Source organism: Ctenocephalides felis, unplaced genomic scaffold, assembly GCF_003426905.1.
Source record: "Ctenocephalides felis isolate EL2017-DRISC unplaced genomic scaffold, ASM342690v1 CF-g0.4_SCAFFOLD_01886, whole genome shotgun sequence".
Lineage (NCBI taxonomy): Eukaryota > Metazoa > Arthropoda > Insecta > Siphonaptera > Pulicidae > Ctenocephalides > Ctenocephalides felis.
Genome location: NW_020538040.1, coordinates 64,559,267 through 64,585,457, shown reverse-complemented (window position 1 = coordinate 64,585,457; position 26,191 = coordinate 64,559,267). Strand labels below are relative to the sequence as shown.

The 26,191-nt window shown below is 28.9% G+C and overlaps 1 protein-coding gene across 2 annotated transcripts; it reads right to left on the bottom strand.

Moving 5' to 3' along the window:
• Positions 1 to 25,841, bottom strand: LOC113376749. Of its 2 annotated transcripts, none has more exons than XM_026616791.1 (20): positions 25,521 to 25,841; positions 25,325 to 25,454; positions 24,883 to 25,013; positions 23,524 to 23,677; positions 22,550 to 22,696; positions 21,588 to 21,771; positions 20,172 to 20,237; positions 17,754 to 17,971; positions 17,464 to 17,682; positions 16,968 to 17,098; positions 16,872 to 16,898; positions 16,273 to 16,443; positions 15,816 to 16,020; positions 8,531 to 8,674; positions 7,325 to 8,281; positions 6,869 to 6,971; positions 6,515 to 6,789; positions 5,643 to 5,824; positions 1,264 to 1,447; positions 1 to 888 (listed from the first exon to the last, which is right to left on the bottom strand). In XM_026616791.1, the coding sequence occupies exons 1-20, from the start codon at positions 25,634 to 25,636 to the stop codon at positions 61 to 63; spliced, it is 4,572 nt and encodes a 1,523-aa protein (XP_026472576.1). In that variant the 5' UTR covers positions 25,637 to 25,841; the 3' UTR covers positions 1 to 60. The 2 variants fall into 2 exon arrangements, with proteins under 2 accessions (XP_026472576.1, XP_026472577.1); XM_026616792.1 differs by having other exon boundaries at positions 6,869 to 6,968.
• Positions 25,842 to 26,191: the final 350 nt, after the last annotated feature.

Below are 26,191 nucleotides of genomic sequence, written 5' to 3'. Positions count from 1 at the left end.
TTTTTTTTTTTAAAAAAAAGCATGAACATAATTTCTGGACAATCAGAATTTTCTTGGTCTCTATTGTGATAAGTTTTTCAAAATGTTCAGCAAAGTTCGAGATCGTTTTTTAATGTCTTTTAATGTTCTACACGGTAATGATTTATGAATTTGTTCGCAATCAATCTGCTGCTGTAAAGCTTCTAATATTATTTTATCCTCATTTCTTGACCACTTATTTGAGTCTTTTTGAACTAATTTAATATCACAATTTATACTAGCACCCATGTTAATTTCTTTAGAGTTATTTTGATTATCTTTATTTTCTAAAGAAGTTTTTTTTGTTTTGTGTTTTCTTTTAATAGGTATTTTAGCAATCTCACTATTTTTATGTATAGTCTCTAGATCAATATCTGCATTCATTAAACAATGTTTTTCACAAGTTCTACCACTGATATCACTGATTTCAGTACTTGAACAAACAAAACCATCCGAATTATTGACACTACTCCAAGTTGTATCTGGATTATTATCAGAACTATATAGTTCAGAAACAGCATCAGTAGAATCACAATTTTCTTGAATAATATTGTGATAAACATTTAATTCCTGACCATCATTTTCATGCGATTTTGTTTTATTTCTTCTTGGGGCGCCCTTATGATGTTTTAATGTCATTTTGCAATTGTTAGTGATTATATTTTTGACCTTTGTTACTGAACTATCATAAAGTTTTACTCTTTTTTTTGGTGTCTTCATGTTATGATTATCAACTTTCAGGGTCTCATTTTGGCTTTCTTTAGCAAAGCTTCGTTTCTTAGATGATATAATTGTTTTATCCTCAACAAGAGATTTTTTTTGTAAACATGACATTCTTACAGACTCTGGACAAATTCTATCTTGAATATACTGAAAATCCATAAAATTGTCATAAATATATAAATAAGACCTAATACTCTTTCTCAGTTTACATGTTTGCCAGAAAATTGTATGCTCTATTTAAAATTCATTGTAATATCTAACAAAAATTCATTGTATTCTTTTAAATCAAAGAAAGAAAGAAAGAAAAGAACAAAAACAAACTACAAGTGCAAGACACATACACAAATAAAACATTACAATATGATTTGATGGTGTACAAAAAAAACTAATTCTTGAATAATTGTAAATAAGCCTAATTATGCATGACCATAGACAAGTTAATAGATTATTTTTAAACAGCTATACTTGAAAATGCTTTGTCAGCGTATGAATACATCCATTTACCCTAAATAAAACTATTACCTTCATACCACAAGGAATACAATGCACATTCCTTTTCATATAGTTTTCGTCATCAGATATATGACAAGTGCATATGCACTCACTCCCACCATAAACAGCTCCATTTTTATCTCGAGTAATAGCATGACATTTATCATCAGCAGGATTCTTACTCAAATTCATATGTAGATCATCAATTATATCACTATAATGTTTAATAAACAAATATTATTTACATTGCATTTAAATTATATATATATATATATATATATATATATATATATATATATATATATATATATATATATATATATATATATATATAATTATTAGTTAGTTTTGATGTTGAGATATATGAGTAAGTTCTTATATCAATACATCAAATAAAAAAAAAACAAAGATTTATAAATTAATCTCTAATTTCAAACATTTCGATATTCGATTTAATGTCATGATCAGTGGATCTAAAAACAGTGACAAAATTGATATAACCGGGTAATTATAAAATTTGTGGATTGGTATAGAATAAATATAGGAGAAAAATTAACAGAACAGCAACACTGAACAATAAACATTTTATTATTTTACAAAAAACATATGGTTACCAGTTTTTTTAACTTTCACAAAAAAATTTGTAAACACAAATAATTAGTTTTTACATGTCAATAACTCTGTACACACTAGAATGTAACAAAAAAATTGTCAAAACTCATTAGTTTTAAATGTTCCAATTATTAATAGCTTGGTTTGTTACTGTGTAATAGTGTAGTGTATTCAGTAGCGGCGCTAGGCGTCGGCGGTGTCGGCGACCGCCGACGGCCTCGCGCCTGGGGGGGCCTCGCAGGAGGCCCCGGAAAAATTTTAATTATTTAAAACTTAGTTAATTTTCATACGGATGTGCGAGTAAAGAAGGTGATTAGTGGCATAGATAAACAAGTATAAAGAAAGAAATGTATAAAGAAACAAGTATAAAGAAAGAAAATATGAAGGAGGTGATTAGTGGCTTACAGGCACTATCATTTTACTCTCTTATCTTTTATGGACATTATCTAATATCGTCTGTCAACACTATAGATTATTAAATCTAAACAACTTCACGTGAGCTAATTCTCTGGTTGTTTATATTTGAGTATTTCTTATGTGAGCACAATGTAAATTGTAAATCATCGTTCTTTTTGGGAATACATACGAGTGGAAATCTTAACGTATCGAAACAGTAATTAAATATTCGAGGAATAAAAGTAATCAATGATCAATATAAATTGATCAATGAGAAATAACAATGAGATAATAACAAAAACTGTTAATTTGAAACTAATCATTGTTTCACACCGTCAACACAAGCAATATATTTTTTTAATCATTCTATTGGGATGATCAGTTCTTTCAAATAAAATTGATAACCTTTTAAACTTTTTTGTATCTCCAAAACCGCTGAGCCTGCCTTTGACAATTTATCAACACGAATCGAATGTTTTTTAAATCCTTTAAATCGGTTGATCCGCTCTGATGTCGTCGACAAAAAATTATAGACTCTTAAAAAAATGTCATTTTGACATTTCAGAACCAATTTTGAAAATTCAAAAACTGATCGAAAGTTTTCAGTTGGCATCGTGCTGAATAGTTTTTCGTCAAGATCGACCGCACAGTTTCTTCGCAATTTATTATAACAATCTTTTTTCAAAAAAAAACTTAGAGATAAAAATTATAGTCTCATCTAACATAAATTTTATGGAACTACGATAAATGATTAATTATAAAAAGTCAATAAATTTTAGAATAATGGGACGAGCTTTTAGACCATGTGTACCTACTATGTGATGTGCGGATTTGTGCACTCAAATTAGTGTGATTATAGATTTTTTAAATCTAATTAATCACTTGCAGATTGCAAAATTTTGTCTAATTTGTTAAAAGCCAGTGATTTCCAACCATTTTTCATTCATAATGATCGAAAAAACATAAAATTTGCTAATCAAATAACAAAAAAGAAACTTCTTCGGGATAATTATTTAATTTTAGTGCTTTTCTAATAGCTGGAAAACAAACCATTTTTGCCCAAGAGTTTGTTTATTTTAACTTGTATAATTTTTGTTTATTTCAATTGGTCTATTTATCTGATAAAAATTAAATCTCATATACAGTTATAGTAATCGCAAAAAAATCGAAAACAAAAATGTTTATATATCTTATCTTTCAAAACAAATTGGATGCACACGTCAATCCGGAAATGCAAATAGTACAAACAGCCGAAAAATTAAAACGCCTGAAAAGAAAATGGCCCAGCGATCTACCGTCAACAACATAATTTCCCTGTTTCGCACAGGAAAATTTTCAAACAAGTTATTTTTAATTATTATTTATTATTGATTACCGTTTTTATTATTAATACTATTATTTTAATTATTATTTATTCATTCATTTATTCTATTTCTTTTCTTTAATTTCCTTTATTCTATTTTTCTTTTCTTTTTGATTTTGATTTTCAATACCATAACTTTTAACTTATAGATTGTATTGTAATCTGATTGTTAAAATTAACAGAAAAAAAAAAAATATATATATATATATATATATATATATCTTTAAAGATTTCTGTACATTTTGGCAAATTTTCGTCGACGATTTCGCGCACATGGATTAACCAATTTGAAAAATTCAGAAAACATTTGACATGTATTGAAGTTAAGAAGACGTGCCGATTAGTTTTTGGCAAAGGCAGGATAACCCGTTTTGAAGATACGGGGCAAAAAGTGCCAAACTGATTACATTTTTAGGAAGGCAATTCTAGCGGTTTTGGAAATCCAGTAAAAAAGCACAACAAAACCCATTTGGCATATGCACATCAAATTATCAGATATTTTATAAAGATTTTAATTAATAGTGAGTTAAGTTAGACTGCAACGCGGCGTTTACGCGCTTCGATATTTCGTCTCTAAGCCGCTAACGCAACGTGATTGCTTTGAAAAAAAGTTCAAAATTTTCAACAAAATATTTCGAATTAAAAAAAGTCAATTTCTTTCACTTTTTTTAAAGCTTTTCAAAAATTTAAATTACGGCACGAAAAGTTTCAGCAATTTGCCTTTAGGCACGATACCATGCACCACTAGTCAACTTACAACTGGTAAAAAAGGGGGGCCTCGCAAACGAATTTCGCCGACGCCCACAAATGGCCTAGCGCCGCCACTGAGTGTATTTTTGTGTAATTAATTTTTTGTAAGTATTTGTATTTATGATTTTATATCATTTTCCTTCTACATTTTTTATAAAATCTTTTAGTTGTTCCACTGAATGATGGTGTCGATGAAGACCAAAACGCATGGCTAAATAAAGTTGTTACAACTACTTTAGTTGTTTTACTTGGTGTTACTGCCCGAATCAAAATAACCCATCAATATATATATATGTGTATATATATATATATATATATATATATATATATATATATATTACGATTTAGTAGTTAATTTTGATGTTGAGATATATGAGTAAGTTCTTGAGGGCGATACATCTAACAAAGAAAAGGCAAAGATTTATAAAATAATCTTTAATTCCAAACGTTTCGAAATACAATTTGATGTCATCATCAGTGGATATTGAACATGGTACTTTATATCTAAAAATGTGTACACATCACAGATTAAAGTATTTTGGCACAGAACGGAGGCTATGTAATAGCTATGAATCCCGAGGCAAGAGTAAGTGTCCTATTACAAAAATTCATGATTATTGACTGGTTGGTTGCATCAATGTTAGTGCAAAATTCTGTGATGTGTACACATTTTCAGATATAAAATACCATGTTCTAAATCCACTGATGATGACACTGATGATCAAATTGTAAGTCGAAACATTTGGAATTAAAGATTATTTTATAAATCTTTGCATTTTTCTTGTTTGATGTATCGCCCTCAAGAACTTACTCATACATATATATATATATATATAAATATATACAAAGAAAAGCGCCACTGGATTTAAGCAATCAACTCTCCTGAGAAAAAAATGGAAATAACTTAATCATTATTTATAAGAAATTATTTAATAAGTAAATATTGTAAATTTTATATCGAAAAAACAACTACTGAGTTGTTTTTTCCAACAAGTCAAAGTAGTATACAATGTACCTTTTCGGCGAACTATTGTAAATCATTAAATTTACTGAATGTCCTATACTGGACAGTTGTAAATAAAAGAGTTAATAAAAAAAAAAAAAAAAAAAAATGTATTTTGCATGAAGACTAATTGATGGAGCGCAATTCAATCAATATCATTTGTATGTAACACTTCACAGTTCAATTCTCAAAAATATCTAATTAAATGATAATAAATGAAAATAAAAAGTTGCCTGCAATTACAATGAAACATATTTGAACATCCATGCAAAAAAACTATTATACCTTTCTGCCAACATTTCGCATGGAAAAAGCTGTAAAAACCATTTTTTCAATACTGCATTTTCTTTCACTAATGGTAATACTGAAGATATTACGTCACATAGTGATACATCTGGTATATCCGATAACTCAGATAAAGCTATATAGATTTTTTTAAATTGTGTTGAATGTTCTGACAAGTAGTTCTAAAAAAAAATCAAGAAAAAAACTCTTTTTCATTATATAATAATGACAAAACAATAATGTTACTTAAACAACTCTATAAGATGCACTGCTAATTCAAAATATAAAAGAATTAGGTTGCAACATGTATTTTGCATGAATACTAGTTGCATACCTATAGATATATTCAAGTTTCAGTTCTTGTCAATCGACAAGAACTGAAACCTTTTTAAATCTTAAATAAATCTGCAAAATACATAACAAATTGGCTTGACCGAATGTTGTAAAAAGTAATTAAGATATTCTTCAAATGATATTTTTCAAACATAAATCTTATAAATCATATACCATAATATATATCAAACTGTTAATTGCTAAGAAATGGCTGATTAAATAATTATTATGCATTGTTAGTTAAGAGAAAACATATACACCATCTTCACAAAAAACTATTCAGCACAATCCTCAACTAAAATCTTTTAATAGTTGTTTTTTTATACTTCATTTAACTATTACATTACAAAGAAACATTTAACTAATAAGCGTGCAAAATTTGTCAACATTATCATTTATTGAGTAATATCAAATGGCTTGACAATTTGGGTGAAACATCAAAATAGCACTCACATACACATGCACACACACAAGTTTTCCAATTGTAGCATCAAAGCAAAAGTTAAAAAAAAATCAATATAATTTTGAAAAATACTTACAGTGGTTATTTCAACAAATTCATCCATATTGGAATTTAAACATATCTCCATAAACTTTAAAATTCTTTCTGCTTTATTGGGTAAAAGTAGCACAAGAAATTCTTTCAATAGATGTGGATAAGTAGGAAGAAATATTGTCTCCAATTTTTTATAGAATTCTGAAGGGTTATCATTAGAATTCACCGTCATCACAATTTCGTGAAATCTATTTAAATCATTAGGATTTTTAGTACATAAATGATTCTTTACATGTTCATAATAAACATTTACAGTATCTGGAAAAAACAAAAAAAATTAATTTAACAAATTACTTGCTAAAATTTTAATAATGCATATTTATGTCATACTCCATACCATATTCTGGAGACAACACATTCTCAATTAGTGGAAAATTATGAAGAATTGACCCATCTGATTTTGTTGTGGGTAGGTTGACAAATGACCGTTGTTCAGGCTTCTGGAAATATAATAAAATAGGGAATGATTCATGATTGATGTAGATTGAAAATTACAGCAATAGAAATTATATGAAATCCGTACATTTTAGCTTTCGTTTAAGCCTTCACGTTTTATTTAAAAAATAAGAAAAAATTAACAATATCTATTCAACTATAAATACTTTTCATTTATTGATATATGTTATGCGAGGCACTACTGTATATATTAACTGAATATATATATATATATATATATATATATATATATATATATATTGAAAAATTATAATCAAGCTTACATAAACAAATATTACATGCTTCAATATTTAATCCAATTCAGAAATTGCAAATAAAAAATAATATTTACACAAACCTTTTTCAAATGGCAAATCTCTGCATCAGCCAAATAATTATTAGATTTATCATGATCACCTAAAATAGTATCGGTAATCATTTCATCTGAACTCGTAAATGGAGAGCTTTTAATATCTTGTAAATTCAAGAAGTTTGATACCAATGGCAGCATTTTTGGAAAGTATATTGAAAAAAAGTAATCCAATGTGAGTATATGAACAAATGCTCTCTTGATACATTTTTTACTATGGTTCACATTATATACTAAGTATATATTATTCAGAAGACTCTTGAAGTAACTTTTAATGTAAAATTTAAGTTTACATATTACTTGAAAACTGCTACTTTTATGATTTTCACTATCACTAGATAAGTCTTTTTGCACTGGTGTGAAATAATCTGTTAACAATTTTTGTTTACTACAAATCTTTTTTGTGGATGGTTTTCCACATTCACATCGTAATGATTCAACATTAACTATCTTCAAAAATGTATTATTCGTTGCGTCATTCTTTAAAATTGGAGAAATCTGATCTCTAATATGAAAGCCCAAATTATTTTTTGCGATGTCTTCATTCTTTGATATATGATCCATGGATTGCTGAGATGATGTAAAAATTAAATTATTGATTGGAGTTGAGATGTAAGTAATCATTGGCATTGATGAGAATCCATTTTTTGTTGATTGTGGTGTGACTGGTGATGAGTTTGAGTTTGAATTCTTAGCACCAGGTGATGCAAATAGAAGCGGCATGCTATTAGATGGAGGATTCACAGATTCATCACACACTGATAATGAATTATTATTATCTATAATGTTAATAGTTTCTGATAACTTATCCGAAATAATTGTTACGTCCTCAGAAAATGACTGTCCTACTTCAACTTTATATAAATTATCTGACTCATTGAATTTGTGTGGAGTAATTTTTATAGGGTGTTGCACAAAACTAGATGAAGTTTTCTTCTTTTTTACCTGCAATATTAAGTCAAGCTCACAATATATTACAAATTATCATTATCAACAAATAACACAATATATAATTTCACACATCATCTATTCTATTCTTATATTTTATGAAAATATAAATATAATAAACATTTCTAAATATAAAAAATATAGACATTTAAAAATTATTCACAATCAATAATTGAATTAAAAACTCAAATAATCTAATTTCTCAAGAACTTGTAGTATAAAGGCATATTCTGTTAAAAAACTTACTTCTACAGGAGGTTTCAAGATATGAGTCCTCCAAATATAATGTAACTTATCAACTGGCTGTTTCCGAGGAGTTGCTATTAAATCTGGATCAAACGGAAGTAAAATATGTTCTGTAGGAGGTGGTTTATTATGGCGAAAATAATACTGAAAAATAATGGTTATATTTAATACCTGTATATTATTAGAAATTAAGTATATAAAAATGTTATATAAACTCAATCAAAAACTATATATTATATTGGGCACACATGTGGCGAATGCTTGACCACTGCAATCCCTACTATGGTGATGAGCCTTTTTGTAGGCAAGACACTAGCTCTACACTGTACATGTGTGAATACTATGCATTTTAATTACTAACAAAGTATCAGTTTATACATATACATATTACTTTAGAGTAAAGTATGCACACAGACCCTGAGTGATTCTGGGAAATAGTTTTTGCTGTCTGACATTTCCGATTTTAATGACTTAATCTTACTTAATATATTATTACAAGAAAAGAGTTTTCCACCAATTTTACACAACAGAACATATAAAGATGATGTATAAAACAAACTAGTGGGGCACATGGCATCGTGCCTTAAGGCAAATTGCTGAAACTTCCCGTACCAAAAATCATTTTTTTTTTAAAAGATTAACATTTTTAAAAAAAAATTTACTCTGAAAGAATTAGATTTTTGAGAAACTATAATCTTTTGACAAAAACTTACTTTTTTTGAAAAAAAAAACTTTGAAATTCTGAACTTTCAGAGCAATCGTACTGCTTTAACTGCATAGAGACGAAATATCAAAGCGCGTAAGCGCTGCGTCGCCGTCTAACGGATAAACACTGGTACGGAACCCATAGGAATGTAAACAAAATTTATACTTATTGTTAAAATCTCTATATAATATCTGATAATTTGATGTGCATATGTCAAATGATCATTTTTGACCGCCAAATGGCTTTTTTTCTACTTTTTTTACTAGATCTCCGAAACCGCTAGACCTACCTTCATGAAAATTTGATCAGTTCTTCATCTTGTTAATACAAGTAAAATGTATTTTGAACTATTCAAATCGGAAGCTCCGTCCTCTTAAAAACTGAGTTACCGTTTTTGGCACTTTTTGCCCCATATCTCCGGAACGGCTAGACCTGCCTTTGCCAAAAACTAATCAGCACGTCTCCTTATCAATACGAATCGAATGTTTTTTGAATTATTCAAATCGCTTCATCCGTGTTTCCGAAATCGTCGACTAAAATTTCGTATCCGAACACACACACATAACCGCACGCACACACACACACACACACGATAGTTCGCCGGATTGCCCATATTGTTTGGGCAAAATCGAAGATGCTGAGCATGTGTTCTTCATGTGCCCGCGATTTGGTGCTCTACGGGATGATGTGGAAGAGACATTGAGATGCAGAATTACCCCAGGTAATGTTGTTGAAGTGATGCTAACAAGTGATGCTGCTTGGAACGCCATAGACAGATTTGCGAGAGACGTTTTAATGGAACTGCGTTCTATAGAGAGAGAAAGGGCGAATGGGACTTCGCCCATTTAAAAGATAAGTATAATGTTTATGAATTATAACATTGTTTAGAACAAGTTAAGAATTGTAATATTCTAGATCCTCCCCCCACGAAGTAATGCCTAACGGCGGTTTCCGTGGGGACCAGAGGCAAGGGCAAAGCGGAGGTTTTAGTCGGTATTATACCAGGGCGGTATCGAGTCCGACATACCCAGACAGAAGACCGGTCTGGGATGCATAAAGGCATTTCCTTCGCTATACAAAAAAAAAACACACACACACACATACATCCGTTTTTTCTAAGGTATGCCAAAATGTTCAGAAGGTTTTGAAACGTGAAGATATATAAACATTTTCATTTTCGATTTTTTTGCTATTACTATAACTTGCCCTACGGGAAGTTAAAAAACTTATTTCTAAATATCAATATTTTGTTGTCAAATTTAAGAACGTAATAAACAATGTATGAAGAAAATCATACAGGTTAATTTTTCATTCAACATTTTGATACAAATATTCACATTAAATTTTAATTTTCAAATTGGTAATGTAATATGTTATTGCATTATAAAATAACAATATTAAGCCCAAAGGTTACTTATATGAAATCAATTCTGTTCTAAATATTATAAATTGTAATTTAAAAAGAATTGTGCAAAGGTAGCTTTCAAACCAAACAGAATTACTCAGTACAAATTGTGAGAAAGTACCTTCATTTGCCCCTCCTGTGTTCATTAAAAAAGTACAAAATAGTAGTAAGTAGAATATTAGATTTCAAATTAATAATCTGCTTTAAAAAATTAACACAATATATGATTATATGTATTGCGCTTACGAAGTCGCATTTAAAAAAAAATCTATAATGAACGTGTTGATAATAATTTTGAACAGTCATATCAAATTAGCAACATTTAATTATTTTTTCTCATTTTTCAATTCCATTTTATTTCGTTAATGTATATATATATATATATATATATACATATATACTAGCAAACCCGACGAACTCCGTTTCGCCACCAGATGGTTTTGTGAGAAAGATGAAGATGAAAGAAATTTTTTGTTTGTTTTATATTTGAAAAGGAAAAATTTAATTTTAATATACAACAGTAATGATTTTATTTCGATTACAAAAATGAAGTGTTTTTTAGTTGAACTTCTCTAAGTAAATGAAAGTGAATCCGCAAATTATCTGTTTCATTGAAGTGCTCTTTGGTAAACCACATTTTTTGTTTTTTGGTCTGACGTTAACACAAACAAAGCGGATGGTTTTCCAACTTGTGAACAGGCAACGTATAACTGCCCATGTGAAAAACAATGATTTTCTAAATAATCTATTTGAAATTTATCCCGCAAACACTAAGCGATTGGCCTTGCGACTTGTTATTGCGAACGCAAGGCAAACTAGAAATTGCAATCGTTTGAAAAGTCAAACGGAAGACCAGTCGGAATCATTGGTATGTCACCAAATCGTCAGCAATTTTTGATTGAATGGTGAAATTCAGTGCGTGTACATGAAGTGCTGCCCTGCAATTAGTACGACCCTGCCGTACCTCGTGATTGCCCTGCATGATGCGCACGCATCAAGATGGCTGCCTCCGTCCTGTATAAAAGAAACGGCCATCGAAGCAAAAGGCCTCTTCAACCATCTCGGCCAACAAAGACCAATCAATACACAAATTGTATTAAATAATAATAAATAGTATTAAACAAAATCAATCATGGTCGGATGGACCTTTAATATTTGTTGTGTATGCGTAGGTAATCTTTGTAGCCACAAGGTTCTTAAAATATTTTCATCTATATTTCATTTCATTATTTTCAATAATAGACCTCAAGAAAGCATACCAGCAGATACCTGTTTACGATAAAGATATTCCCAAGACGGCAATTACAACACCTTTTGGTTTATTTGAGTTCCCCTTTATGACATTTGGCCTACGTAATGCAGCGCAAACTTTCCAAAGATTTATGGACGAAGTAACCAGTGGATTTCCAACGTTTAGCAGATTATGGTATAGTAGTAAACCCATCTAAATGCATCCTAGACGCTAAGGAAGTTACGTTCCTAGGATACTGCATTACAGAGCATGGCACAAAACCCCCAAAAGAGAGGATAACCGCATTGTTAAATTTTCCAAAACCAAAAACTATAAAAGGATTAAGGATATTCTTAGGCATGATAAACTTTTATCGAAATTTTTGTCCGAATGCTGCCAGATATCAAGCAGATTTACAAGTTTTAATATCAAAACCTAAATCGAAAGACACAAGCCAAATTGACTGGGATGAAAAACTTACAGCAGCTTTCGAAGAAGAATCTCGCTGAAGCTACCTTACTAACGCATCCATTGCCTGATGCAGAACTTGCTTTATTTACAGACGCTTCAGACAAATCCGTGGGTGCAGTGCTACAACAATATACAAACGGTGAATGGAAACCTCTCGCTTATTTTTCGAAGAAAATTTCTGAAAAACAAAGAACGTGGCCAGCGTACTACCGCGAGCTTTTAGCAGGGTATAAAGCATTTCAATACTTCAAGGATCAAATTATTGGTCGTAATTTCATTTGGTTCATCGACTACAAACCACTTGTGTATGTTTTTCAGCAAAAACACGACCGCCTACCACCAGTTCAGCTCAATCAGATAACATATATGTCACAATTCACGACAGATGTTAGACATGTGAGCGGGACAAAGAATATTCCGGCTGATTTGTTTTCTAGAATTGAATCAATCAGTTCCCAATTGGAAATTACCGAAATAGCAAAAGCTCAAAAGGAGGATATGGAGCTAAAACAATATTTATCGCTGAAAACTGCCTTACAACTTAAGAAACGAAAAATTCCAGGAACAAACTACTCCATATACTGCGATACATCTCAAGGAAGAGAACGATCATTCGTACCTGTAAGTCTAAGAAAGAAAATTTTTGACAGCCTGCATAATTTAAGTCACCCAGGACCTAGACCTTCAATAAAACTAGTGACACAGCGCTTCGTTTGGCCAAACATCCGCCGGGACTGTAGGTCCAGAGAATGTTTGAAATGTCAGCGGAGTAAGGTAAGCAGGCACACCGTAACACCCATTAAGGAATTCAATGTGCCAACATCAAGGTTCATGCAGGTACATATTGACATTATAGGTCCATTACCTCTATGCAAAAATTATCGTTATCTGTTAACTGCCATAGACCAATACATTCGATGGGTTGAAGCATATCCAATTCCGGACATTACATCAGACACGGTAACACATGCATTTCTTTTATGTTGGGTCTCACGTTTCGGAGTTCCAGCACAAGTCACGAGTGATAGAGGAAGACAGTTTGACGCCTCACTATTCCGAAATGTCGCACAAGCATGTGGAATCCACTTGATACAAACATCAGCTTATCACCCGCAATCAAACAAGTGCTGCCCTGCAATTAGTACGACCCTGCCGTACCTCGTGATTGCCCTGCATGATGCGCACGCATCAAGATGGCTGCCTCCGTCCTGTATAAAAGAAACGGCCATCGAAGCAAAAGGCCTCTTCAACCATCTCGGCCAATAAGGACCAATCAATACACAAATTGTATTAAATAATAATAAATAGTATTAAACAGCAACCACTTCATATTTCTTGGCGGCAAGAATTGCTCGTTGACTTAACCAAGCATAATTCTGATAATTCTCACTAATGTCATTACTCGAACTTTTAATTACGGTGCGTAAAGTTCCAGCAATTTGCATTAGGGCACGATGCCATGCACCATTAATTTAGGCTCTTAGCTATAAATCTTGCGGAGCCCGAGACCTTTCCAAAGAATGCAAAATGTCGAAATCGGTTCGTGCGTTCTGAAGTTATTTCGTCAGGAAGGAAAACCCGACTATATATATATATATATATATATATATATATATATATAGAAGATATATACATTTTTCCAATTCCATATATACAGATTTCCAATTTTTGGGTGATTACTATAACATGCTCTATGGGATGCTAATAAGCTTTTATTAACTTCCTAAAGGAGAGGTTTGTCTTTCCAAAAAATGTTATGTCTTCTCGACGCTTGAATTCATTCTAATTGTTTAGCACCAAATTTAAAACTAAGCATGTGTGCGTATGTATTGCTGTGTGTATGTATGTGAACCGATTTTTGACTTTTAGTCGACGTTTCAAATAAAAAACAGCTAAATATATTTTAAAAATTTATAAGCTATTTGATGTAACTCGATAGATAATCAGTTTTGCGCAACGATCGTCCAAGCTTCTTTGTCATTATCCGAAAAGTGCGAAATTTGATGCATTTTTGGCAAACAACGGTCAAGTCGTTCATGATTTATTGTAAAATTCTCTTTTTTGCAATTTTAATGAAACCTTGTATGAAATAGAATGGTCTTAATGAACATACATAATATTAGAGCCCCACAATGAGTGATTCAATTATAAAAATCAAATAAAGTTTAGTTTAATCAGTCGTGCTTTTCGAAATACTCCGTGTATGCATTAAGCACATGTTCCCTTTCCAAAAATGTGTAAAATTTAAACAATTTGTCAAAAATAACTAACATATTATTTAATTAATTAACAATTACTAATTTGCCCAAATTGGATATCCCGCAACAAATTCTCACATTGTAATGCTGTTCAACAACTATAATTATAGCTCACTCATAAAACAATGTACTGATATCTTATTGATTATTAAGTTTATTTTTTACACATGTCGGGAAGTTCATGCAAATTGCCTTAAGGGGGGCGATACATGTAATCGCCTTAATTTTTACCATTTTTTGAGGACTTTTTAAACTGGGAAGGAATGATTGAATCTTTTTGAACTTTTTTAGGGTTATTTATTATATATTAAAATACACAAAAAATTTTTTTTTTTAATTTATTTTTTTTAAATGGCTGCCGTAAAAATAAATCTGCTAAGACCCTCTCGGAAAACGCCATCAATTTGCGGGCGTTCTCACTTTTCGTACGGTGATCTGAATTTAAAAAAATTAGTTTGTACGTGTTCATAAAACATATATCTTCTAGTTAAACCAAAAAAAATTAAAAAAGTCACAAAATCGTAAATTGGCACACCTTAGAAAAAAAAAGTTCGATTTTTCACCTTTTTTTCAATGGTTTTTTTGGTAAAAGGGTTAATTTTTGAAACATTTTTTGGAATGTTTGAGGTTTAACTAGAAGCTATTACTGTAAAGTAGATGTGTGCAAAATTTCATTGGAATCGGTTGAGAACTTTTTGAGTTATCACGCCCGCAAATTTCAAAAACGTCGTTTTGAGAAAAACGCGTTTAAAGTTTTGACACAGAAACAGATAAGAGTACAATAGCACTCAAGCGTCGAGTTGAGGCGTGGCACTTAAATGAGTTTTTATTGTATAAATAATGATAATTTTGTTTTGAATATTTACAGGCATATTTTTGAGATGTTATTGTAACGATTTATGAAAAAAAAAAAATCGATTTTTTTTTTCTTGTTACATGTATCGCCCCCCTTAAGGCAAAATGCTACTTACACCTAATTTATATTTATTTTTCTTCCAAATATCATCTCCATACATTGCATAATCATTGCTTTCAAACATTTTGATGCATTCGTTCTAACAATAGAAAATCAACAAGCCCAACAAAATGTCATATTATCAGTCAAACTATGCTTGCTAATTGAAACTGTAAACATATATTTAGAATATGTTTATCAAAACAATAAGGGATTATTAAAGGTATGATATTTAAAATAACCACCATCTTTTACTAACCTTGATTGGGTTATCTTTCTTTGATTTAACTAATCTGTTTCTTATTTGGCGATATAATGTTTTAGCACTTCGACCATTCTTTAAATATTCTTCTATAAGTTGTACAGCATTGAACAAACTATAATTTCGCCTTGGTCCTTTTTTATATAGTTGGGGATTATTTTGCATGTATTTATAAAATAAATGTAATTCGATGGCTACCACCCTGCAATTTATAGAAAGGAACTTCATTAATAAGAAATCATGTTAAAATTTTATTTTAGAAAATAAAAAGCATGTGCATAAACATATTTTCCTTTTTTTTTTGAAAATCAATTGATGGAAATCAAATATCCAAATTATTATCTATAACTTTAAAAATAAAAAAAAAACTTATTTTTTATCTATTACTTTATAATAATACTTCAACATCTTTCATGAAATAACTAATTTAGTAAAATAAACAAGCATCACTTACTGTTGCTCAGAAAGTAAGAATTCCTTTACACCACCATTGCTCAAATCTAACCGAAAGGGTATTTTTGGCAATAATTCTGGGTAAATAAATACTTTACTATCACAAATGACATCCATCATTTCGGGAGGAAACTTACTGTAGTATCTATTGTGACTTAACTTATTTGCTCTCCTGCACAAAGATAACAAATCTGAATATATTAAAATCATAATAATAATGATATTAATGGTGTGATCGCTTGAGAGGAGCTACATAAACTAACAGTATCTCCAAATTGATTCTATAATATATTCTATAATAACAAAGTTTATTAGATATTATTGTTATCAAAACTATATAACCAAGTAAACAAAGAAGATCAAACAACACATTCATTTAAATAAAATAGCAAAGATTTAAGTTAAACCAAGTATTACTAAAGCTTTGCTATATAAATAAAATTTTATTAACCCCTTCTGGTACGATTTAATCTTGAAAAGCTGTGCATAAAATAACAATTTCTTATTAAAAATTTTTATAACCTGATATTAAATACAATACTTATACAAATAATAGTTGATTTAATTCTTAGAGACTAATAAAAATAGTTGCATACTTACGATTTATTAATCTCGTTTTCTATAAATCTGAAATTTAAGAGCATTCATTGAACAAATGACAGTTACATAATACAATTTAAAGAATAATCTACTTACCTAAATATATTTTTAGTTTCTTCATTGTCCTTCGAAAGTCTTGATTGCCAAGATTCACAAAGCTCTAATGCAGGTTTTAAATTGTGCGTTGATAGTATGGTTTCCCCAGAATTAGTATCAGCAAGATTATGCTAAAATAAAACATACAATGGTATAAACAAAAATTATTTGAAAGGAATTGAAACAAAAATTATTTGAATTATTTGAAATATTTGGAATGCATACAAACATATATCTATAATAACTATAATATATAAAATTAGTGATAAAAAAAAGAAACATTTTAAAATAAATATTTTAAATAAGTAATATAAATAATAGTTCTTTCCAACATAACCTCATATTACGGATAGAAAATGGCGGAAGCAAAAAAGCACCTAATATGCATTCAACCTAAAACTAAATAGGATATAAACCCAAAAATAATCTAATAAAATAAAAAATAATAATATTTCAAACGCTGAATTCAAAATCAAGATAATAGATAAATATTTACCAAATTTTGTTTGCAAATGTCAGCAAGAGCCCACAACTCAGGATGTCCATAAAGTTGTAAAAAATGTTGTGTGCTTAATTGCACATGTTGTCTTAGCTGCTGAGCAAGTATTAAACGTTGTGTTGTTGTCATGACAGAATTTGTCAAATCAAGATTATCGATAACTTCAATTGTAATTGTTTGAATACTTTGATCCGCTTCCCCACCTTCAGTTGGAAACTACATTTGTAAAATATAAATTATTATTATATCAAGTTGTATCTAATAATTAAAATTATTAAATTGCTCACAGATGCCTCATCTGTTTGGGTTTCACAAGAAATGATTTCATTTTCATTCATGGTAAGATATTGGTTTTCATCAACATTTTGAATTGGATTTTCAATTGTGTTGCAAAAGGAGTTCATATCTGGTAATGAATTCATATCCAATAACTCTGCAACTAGATCACTCAATTCCCTTCTTGAGACAGTAACTTCTTGATCTTCTCTTAACTCCTCTTTATCAACTATAAAGAAAAACAACAAGTGGTACATGGCATCGCGCCTTAAGGCAAATTGCTAAAACTTCCGGTACCAATAATTGAAAATTTTAAAACAGATTCCATTTTTTTTCAGAACTTTGAATAACATTTTTAAAGTAGAACTTCTTTAGGCGCGACTAGGGTTTTAATCCGTACAAATGTAACGGAAGTTCGTTACTGCTGATAAGATAAGAGTCGAGTGCCAATGATTCGTTCATTCATTTCTATACGGGTCGTTTATGATTAGTCGTCCCGTATGTGAATAGAGATCTGTCGTATGCTATCGACAAGGAAATCGGCATAGATAAATAAACATTTTAAAGTTAAATCGTAGTACAAATGTTGATTTAATGAAACATTTTTTCATTTGGCAAAGGCAAATTGATGGAACTTATCGTACCTTAATTAAAAATTTTGGTACGTCACCCCAAAAAATTATCCAAAATTTGTTGTACATATGTCCAATAAACATTTTTGACCGACAAATGACATTTTTTAACTTATTTTTATTGAGAGTCCATAACCGCTGGACCTGCCTTTCCAAAAATCAGTTCTTCATCTTGTCAATACAAGTAAAATATTTTTTGATTTAGTAAAATCATACGCTCCGTTCTCTTAAAAACTGAGTTACCGTTTTTGACACTTTTTGCCCCGTATCTTCGAAACGGCTAGACTGGCTATGCCAAAATCTAATCAGCACGTGTCCTTATTAATAGGAATCGAATGTTTTTTGAATAATTGAAATCGGTTGAACTGTGTTCCCGAAATCGTCGACAAAAATTTGTATTCGCAAACACACACATACATCCATTTTTTTAAGGTATGCCAAAATGTTCAGAAATATCTGAAAGAAAAGATATATAAAAATTTCCATTTTAGTTTTTTCGAATGCTATAACTTACCCTACGGAAAATTAAAAAAAAAATCATAAAAATAACGTTTTTTTTTCTTCTTTCATTGACCAAACTCAATTACTATATATTTTTATATATTAATGTTAAATGTCAAATATAATTATTCGAAGTCTATATAAATCTACATATTACAAAATTTTACAATTTAATACCGTAGTTTATTGTTTTTTTTATTACTAGTGATAACATAATAAAAAATATGGATGTTTTTTTTAAGTAAAAACATTTGTTAAAAACCTAAGTTAATGATAATTTGAATTTTCATTGAAGTTTTTTTTTTAAATAAAAACATTTTTTAACTTCCCGAAGGAGAATTCTGAATCGATTAATTTTCGGTAAAGATCGGCCGTTTTATAAAGTGTTGAAAAAAATTTTTTGCGAAGACTTTTAAGAATTTTTTTTGACGTTAGATACCATAGTTTTATAGACCATACTAAAATATTAATTCGTCAAAGTTTGCAAAAATTAGTATGGTTTTTTTGGCGTTTGTCAAAATTAGAACTTTCATCGACGTTTGCTCAAAAACGCCTGAACCGATTTCAAACATTTAAAAGCCAATAAATGTATTTCGACGTGGATTATTATTCTTAGTTTTGTGCGATGACCGGCTGAGTCGTTTCTTTGTAAATAGCAAAAAAGTGAAAAATAATTCGTTCACGTTTTAGCTCTCAATTCTGAATAAATTTTAAAAAATCAAAAACTGTGCTAAAGATATTGGTTGGAAATGATACTGATTAGTTTCAGATAAAAATCTACCGGACCGTTTTCTTGAAAATAACTGTTGAAAAAAAATTCTTTCCCAATTTTATAAAACTTTTTGGATAGATATCATGGTATTATAAATCATACTAAAATGTTACAGCCGTATGACAAATAGTTTAATATTAAAAGTTCATCAGAATTTGTGTCAAAATTGCTTTTGTGATGTGATGAGTCAAACATTATCAATTCATAAAAATTTAAAATAATAAGCTAAGCTACAATTTTAGGGCATACAAGCACATGTATTTTTCAGAAAAAAATGTATTCGAAATTGCAATGTTTAAATTTAATTCAAAGTGATAACTTTATTTTTGAAATAAACAGTTGAAATTTTATCTAAATATCTAAATTTCAAATTCAATTGATTAAGTCAAATCTTACACATTTAGGGAAGTTCATGCAACTTGACTTAAGGCTAAATGCCACTTTCAACTAGTTAAATTTTCAAACACAAACACAAATATCACAATATATGAAAAAATGAACTTCAAAAACTAAACATAATTTACCTGGAATATCTTCCACTTGTGCATTATATTCAGGATCAGTTTCTTCATCATCTTCTTGATGTTGACCTATATGAATGTATATATGTATGAATATATATGTATGAATATATATATATATATATATATATATATATATATATATATATATATATATATTAAAGCAGGTCAATTTGTATGCATCAAAAAAAGTCACTTAGGCACATATGATTTTTAGACTTAGGGATCAAAATAAAATACTTTTCTGAAGAAAGTAAATTCTGATGTCCCGTGCATAGACCAAAAGATAAGGGTTAAAATTTGAAAAATTCCATTTTGACCCACTAACTTTGGAAGGCCGATCCACCCATGCCCATGGTTCAACCCCTGGGACCTCAATGAGAGGTTTCTCAAAATTTAACCCTTATCTTTGGGTCAATGCACGAGACATCGGAATTCATTCTAGAGGTATGGTTTCTTCAGCAAAGTATCTTAATTTAATCCCTCGAATCCGAAAATCATGTATGCATAAGTCACACACACACACGTATATATACACAAATATATATATATATATATATATATATATATGTATATATTAAAACCCTTCATGAATACTACCACATCATAACTTAACTTTGTATAGTAATACTAATTTACTAAATTAGAATAAATAATAAATGTAATAAAAATTTACTAAATCTGGTTTTAATTTCTTGTTTATAATAAAGCAAATGTTTTTGAATAAATCAGCAATTCCAGATAAAATTGCAAAAATATTGGTATATTTGGAGGAAGGTAACCTTACATCGCCTAAGTCGTACCATGGCTATATTTTGTCTGATAATTATTGGAAGGCTATGCCCTCTTGTAAAACTGAATTGACAAACTCTTATTTATACCAGTTTAATAGAAAGCATTTTATGGGTTTCTTAAAATATATAATTGATAAATACAGTATTCTAAAGTTTTAACTTGAATTGAAAATTTTAAATGGGCGTAACCAACAAAGGTTGTATATCTCCTTAAACAATTCTATAATCATTCTTAGCACCTAAAGACTTAATAATTGTGTAAGTACATTTGTTACTTTTTGAGTTTATTTTATTTCAGGTGTTTTTTTTTAATAATTATGTTCGGCTAGTTAACTAATAACTTAAAGAAATTTATCTCTAACTAAATTCTGTACAGTTTTTACAGTAGGTACTACTAAGGCTTTATAAAAATCAAAATCAAAATCATAGCAAAAGCACATTTTAGAAAAACAAAATATTTATTACAATAAATAAAAATAAAATGATAGTAATATTTAATCATAAGCCAGCTAACTAAAGATTCAATAACGCTAAAGGTTTCTTTTTAAAATTACTTGAACTAAACTAAAGATTGCAGCTTCAAAAAAAAAGAAATGTTATACATATACTAATCAAATATACATACGTAAAGGCTCCGTAAATTCGTGTAAAAAATCTTTCCACACTCCATCGACGTCATCACAATCATACATATCACTGGTAATGTCAGGTGGAATAAATGCTTTCTCTATAGTCTCTATATGTGTGCTGCTCAAACATAACTTAGATCGAGTTCTTAATGCAATAGTTTCATCATCAATAGAAGAAGTCTATGAAAAAATTGAATACCATGTTATTTACAAGAAAAAGAGCATAGCAGACTAATAATAAAATATACTTGCAATTTTTAAATTAAATAAATGCTTGAAAAATGTATACACATTTTTATAGCTATTAATGAATTATAAATATACATTTTATGCATTTAAAAAAAATATCAAGTGAGAATCTTTAAAGCCAGCATTGAGTCAATGAATTAAACTTCATTTTCTAAAGATGTAAAGATTTCTACTTTTTATTTTATTATATCATGCTAGCAAGTTCTTAACTGGTTTTATATATTCTATAAATTTGTTATAGTACCTCTCTTACGATTTTATTAATTTTTTCACTTTCAAAATAATATCTTGAAAATAGGGCTAAATGCAAAATTTAACCAAAATAATACTCATACTCATAACAGCATAAATCACAATATTGAAGAAAATGTTTGTGTATATATATATATATGAGTGAGTTCTTCCTGGTATGATATGTATAAATCTTTATATAAAATTTTATTTTCAACATTTTCTTGGTTAGTTTGAATATTTAATACACACTGAAAATGAGGCATACCATGGTCTCGAAACGTTTGTAATTATTAAATAAAGTTGTGTTAAAAATCTGAGTATTGCTTTGTTCTATATATTTATATATATATATATATATATATATATATATATATGTGTGTGTGTGTGTGTGTGTGAATGTGTGTGAACTTGTGTGTTTTGTTTTTCATGAAAATCATATGAATGGTACTCAAGTAGTTTGAAATAGTATTATTACCTGAGGAACTTTGAACAAACTGTTATTAGTGCAATTAGTATCGCAATCCGCAGCCGATACATCAACATCTTGTGACGTATTTGCAGACACATTCAAAGTTGATTCAACATCACTAGCAGTTGCAGCAGATTCTTTTTCATCATCGCTCTTGTAAATAATGATTTACAATATAATATAGAAAATATGTATATTACATGTCTTTCAAAATTAAATTTAAACTTACACTACTTAATTTATAGTAACTAATTCTGTAAAAAATAGTATTTCTCACTCCACTCTAATTGCAAATGTATGTACTCAAAATTGAAAAATATGTAAAAAATAATTAAATGTATTGATTAAATACAACGTTTGACCCTTATTTGAGTACATACTAATATTTAATTTTACAAATTCTGGAAACTTGATCTTAATCTGAAAATACTTCAACAAACATACATACTCATGTGTCTTTCTGTCCCACCCCACAAACTTTTGTTTCAATAATAAAAAAAACATATCAAAAGAATACATATAGAAGCACTAAAAACCATTTACTATTTAACAGTATAATAGAAATTATAGCTAAATATTAGACTGATTGATATCTAAGCTATTGAAATAAAAATGGAATCCTGAGGTTTTTCAATTTTCAACTTACTTAGGTTATCATTGAAAAATCATACATAAAACTATAATTACTTTACATTGAAAAATAATGTTCAATTTTAAAGGTTTAATTGCAACAAGTACAATTTGAAAATCAACAATATTAATATTGCTAAATAATTTACCCCTCAGAATTCTTGTAATAAAATATTTTATGCTATTTATAACTTTTGGGTGCTAAGAACTCTAAAAAATCATTTAATACATTGATATGCATTTATGATTTTATTATATCAATTGACTTTATTAATATCTTTATATAGATGGGTTTTAAAATTTTTGATATGTTTGTAATTAAAACTAGTTTGAAATCGCAAACTACTTACTACATTATCGTCATACGGTTTATATTCCTCGTCAGAAGAATCATCTGGCAGTTCCTCGTTTATGAGAGCGGCTACTTCAGGCGTAGTAGTAGGTTGAACGGGACTGACAACTGGTATTGGCCATGCAACAGGCAAATCCTTTTGTTGAAGCTCTCTGGAAAACAATGTTGATATTATTTGATATTTTAAATATTCACTGAAACATAATTATATAAAACATACAAAAACAATTCTTCATCAAAGAAGTACATATTTATAAGCAAATTAACATTATCAAAAAGTGCAAATTATTATATTGCCATCTTTTGTTTTAGAAATTGATTTAGAAATTTTTGTATCTAGTAGTTCACCAAACCAATAACTATAAAAACATTTGAAAAAGTAGGTAACTATGAAAAACATAAATGTCAGAAAAGTGACATAATTGAAAATTAATGACAGGAAAATAATTTTTATAACATATATGTTTTAACCTATTAGCTTACCATCTCAAAACCTTGTTTTATTACAAATGCATTTGCTAAATTTTATTGACAATGTTTGATACTTAATAGTTTGTTTTCTTACAAAATAGAATCAAATGTTTAAATGTTTCAAATTTATTGAAACATATTCTGTCATTTCAGTTTTCTAAATACTTTTGAAAAATAAAAACTAAATGATACATATTACAATCATATAGTATATCCTATTATTTCTAATATTGTTATTTTGTTATATTTTGTTTTTCTAGTACTATTTTATTATTCAGAAATTTTATTTATATTATGTATTAATTTTATTTTTATTATTATTTGCTTTTATTTTATATTAAATCATCATATATTATTAAATCATCATATATACATACAGATATTATTTTAATGTAAATTCTATCCTTTGCACTCTTATTTATTTAAATTTATGTTAATATTTATCATTATTGCTAGATGTTAATTATTTAACAGTTGTAATAAATATTGTAATTAAAATATATATATATATATATATATATATATATATATATATATATATAGTATATTCAATCGAATGTTTATATGGCATATTTTAAAACTTAAATGTGCTGAAAACTAGTTCCTGATAAAATAGACAAGAACTCCAACAAACATGTATATAAACAATAAAATAACTTGAAATTATACTAGGCCCAATAAACTAAATAAACAGCCACTAACATATTTAAATCAAAAATAAATACTAATTTGAGCAGTACTATACATACTGCTTGAATTGAATTAATATATTTAACCTTAAATTAAATAGAAAAAAACATTTATTACAACTTGTTAAACAATCATTATCTGGCCTATTTTATTGTAACAAAAGTTAATATTATTAGATAAATGTGTGTAAACTTACTTCACTTTAGAACGAGTAAGTGGTGTAATATTAAGTAAGTCATTCGCATTCTTTCCTTCAGATTCTTCATTATCTTTCTCCGACTCTTTTAACTTCACAATAGCCAAAACATGTTCATTAGACACAACACGCTAAAATCAAAATGTATATTAAACTTTCATTTATCAAAATAAATTCATTTAGTGCAAAATGTTGACATTTTAAACTCAAAAACTATGAGATTATATATATATTACCGTAAATAAATATTAGACAGTAAATAAATAAAGAAATGTTTTTTTAAAAAAAATGTTTTTATTACTTTTTGGATTCTTTAATATATATATATATATATATATATATATATATATATATATATCTCGTATATAAATAAAAGGAAATAATCATAAAATGAAAGAAACAAACAACGTTTATCATTAGGAATGGCATCATTTATACAAACTTTTAATATTTTGCGAACATTAGCTGCTGTCAAATTATTTTTAGCTGCTGCTTGTTCTAACTGATTATTGATTTTAAGAACTTGTAGACAATTCTCTAATTTGTTCTCACTTTTAACACTGTCGCTGGCCCTGTTAAACAATTATGATAGCTTTAAATATAGTACAAAAAAACTGACATTAGCAATAAACTGTTACCTTTTATTAGCTTTAGCATGCTTTATGATTTTGACACTCCGAGATGTTTTTTGTGGTTTGTCGTTTGAATTTTTGTCGCCACTCGATAAAGAATCTTTATCCAAATCCTTAGCCATTTTGATATTTTGATATTTTAACTTTTTCTCTTCATTATGAACTATGTGATATAAAATGAAATAAACATTTCTAGATATTTCGAATTAAATATCTATACACAACTATAAAACAATGAAATAAAATATGATATATAGTACAATAAATGTTTTATAACTGACAGTTCTTCGTCTGGACTCTACTGTCATCCAGAGATAATAAATAAAGCCGCACACATAGAGTGCACATCACAAAGATACGCGCCATTTGATTTGTTTACACATTTTTAGGCGCCAAACTCGTTGAACAGAAATCGTTATGGCTCGCTCGCTCGCTCCATTATTAAGGTGCATCCACACCTAACGAACGAACACGAACGAACATAAATGAACGTACCAGAACGAACGGCAACAGCATAGTGTGGCGCCACAGCGATCACGAACGAACATAAACAAACATGGCGAGCAATGTTCCGCAACTTGTCGGTACATCAAAGGGAATTGTTCGTTCATGTTTGAACTCGTATGTGCAGTGTGGACGCTACCACCGAATGTCAACGAACATTTTTCTTTTTTGGT

Excerpts from the sequence above, each read along its gene's own strand:
- LOC113376749 (XM_026616791.1), bottom strand. The coding sequence starts at position 25,636 with ATGGCTAAGGATTTGGATAAAGATTCTTTATCGAGTGGCGACAAAAAT. Across the intron at positions 25,014-25,324 it reads ATGTTCGCAAAATATTAAAA|CGTGTTGTGTCTAATGAACA; the intron begins GTTTGTATAAAT and ends TTTTGATTTTAG. Across the intron at positions 21,772-22,549 it reads GTTTGTTCAAAGTTCCTCAG|ACTTCTTCTATTGATGATGA; the intron begins GTAATAATACTA and ends ATTTTTTCATAG.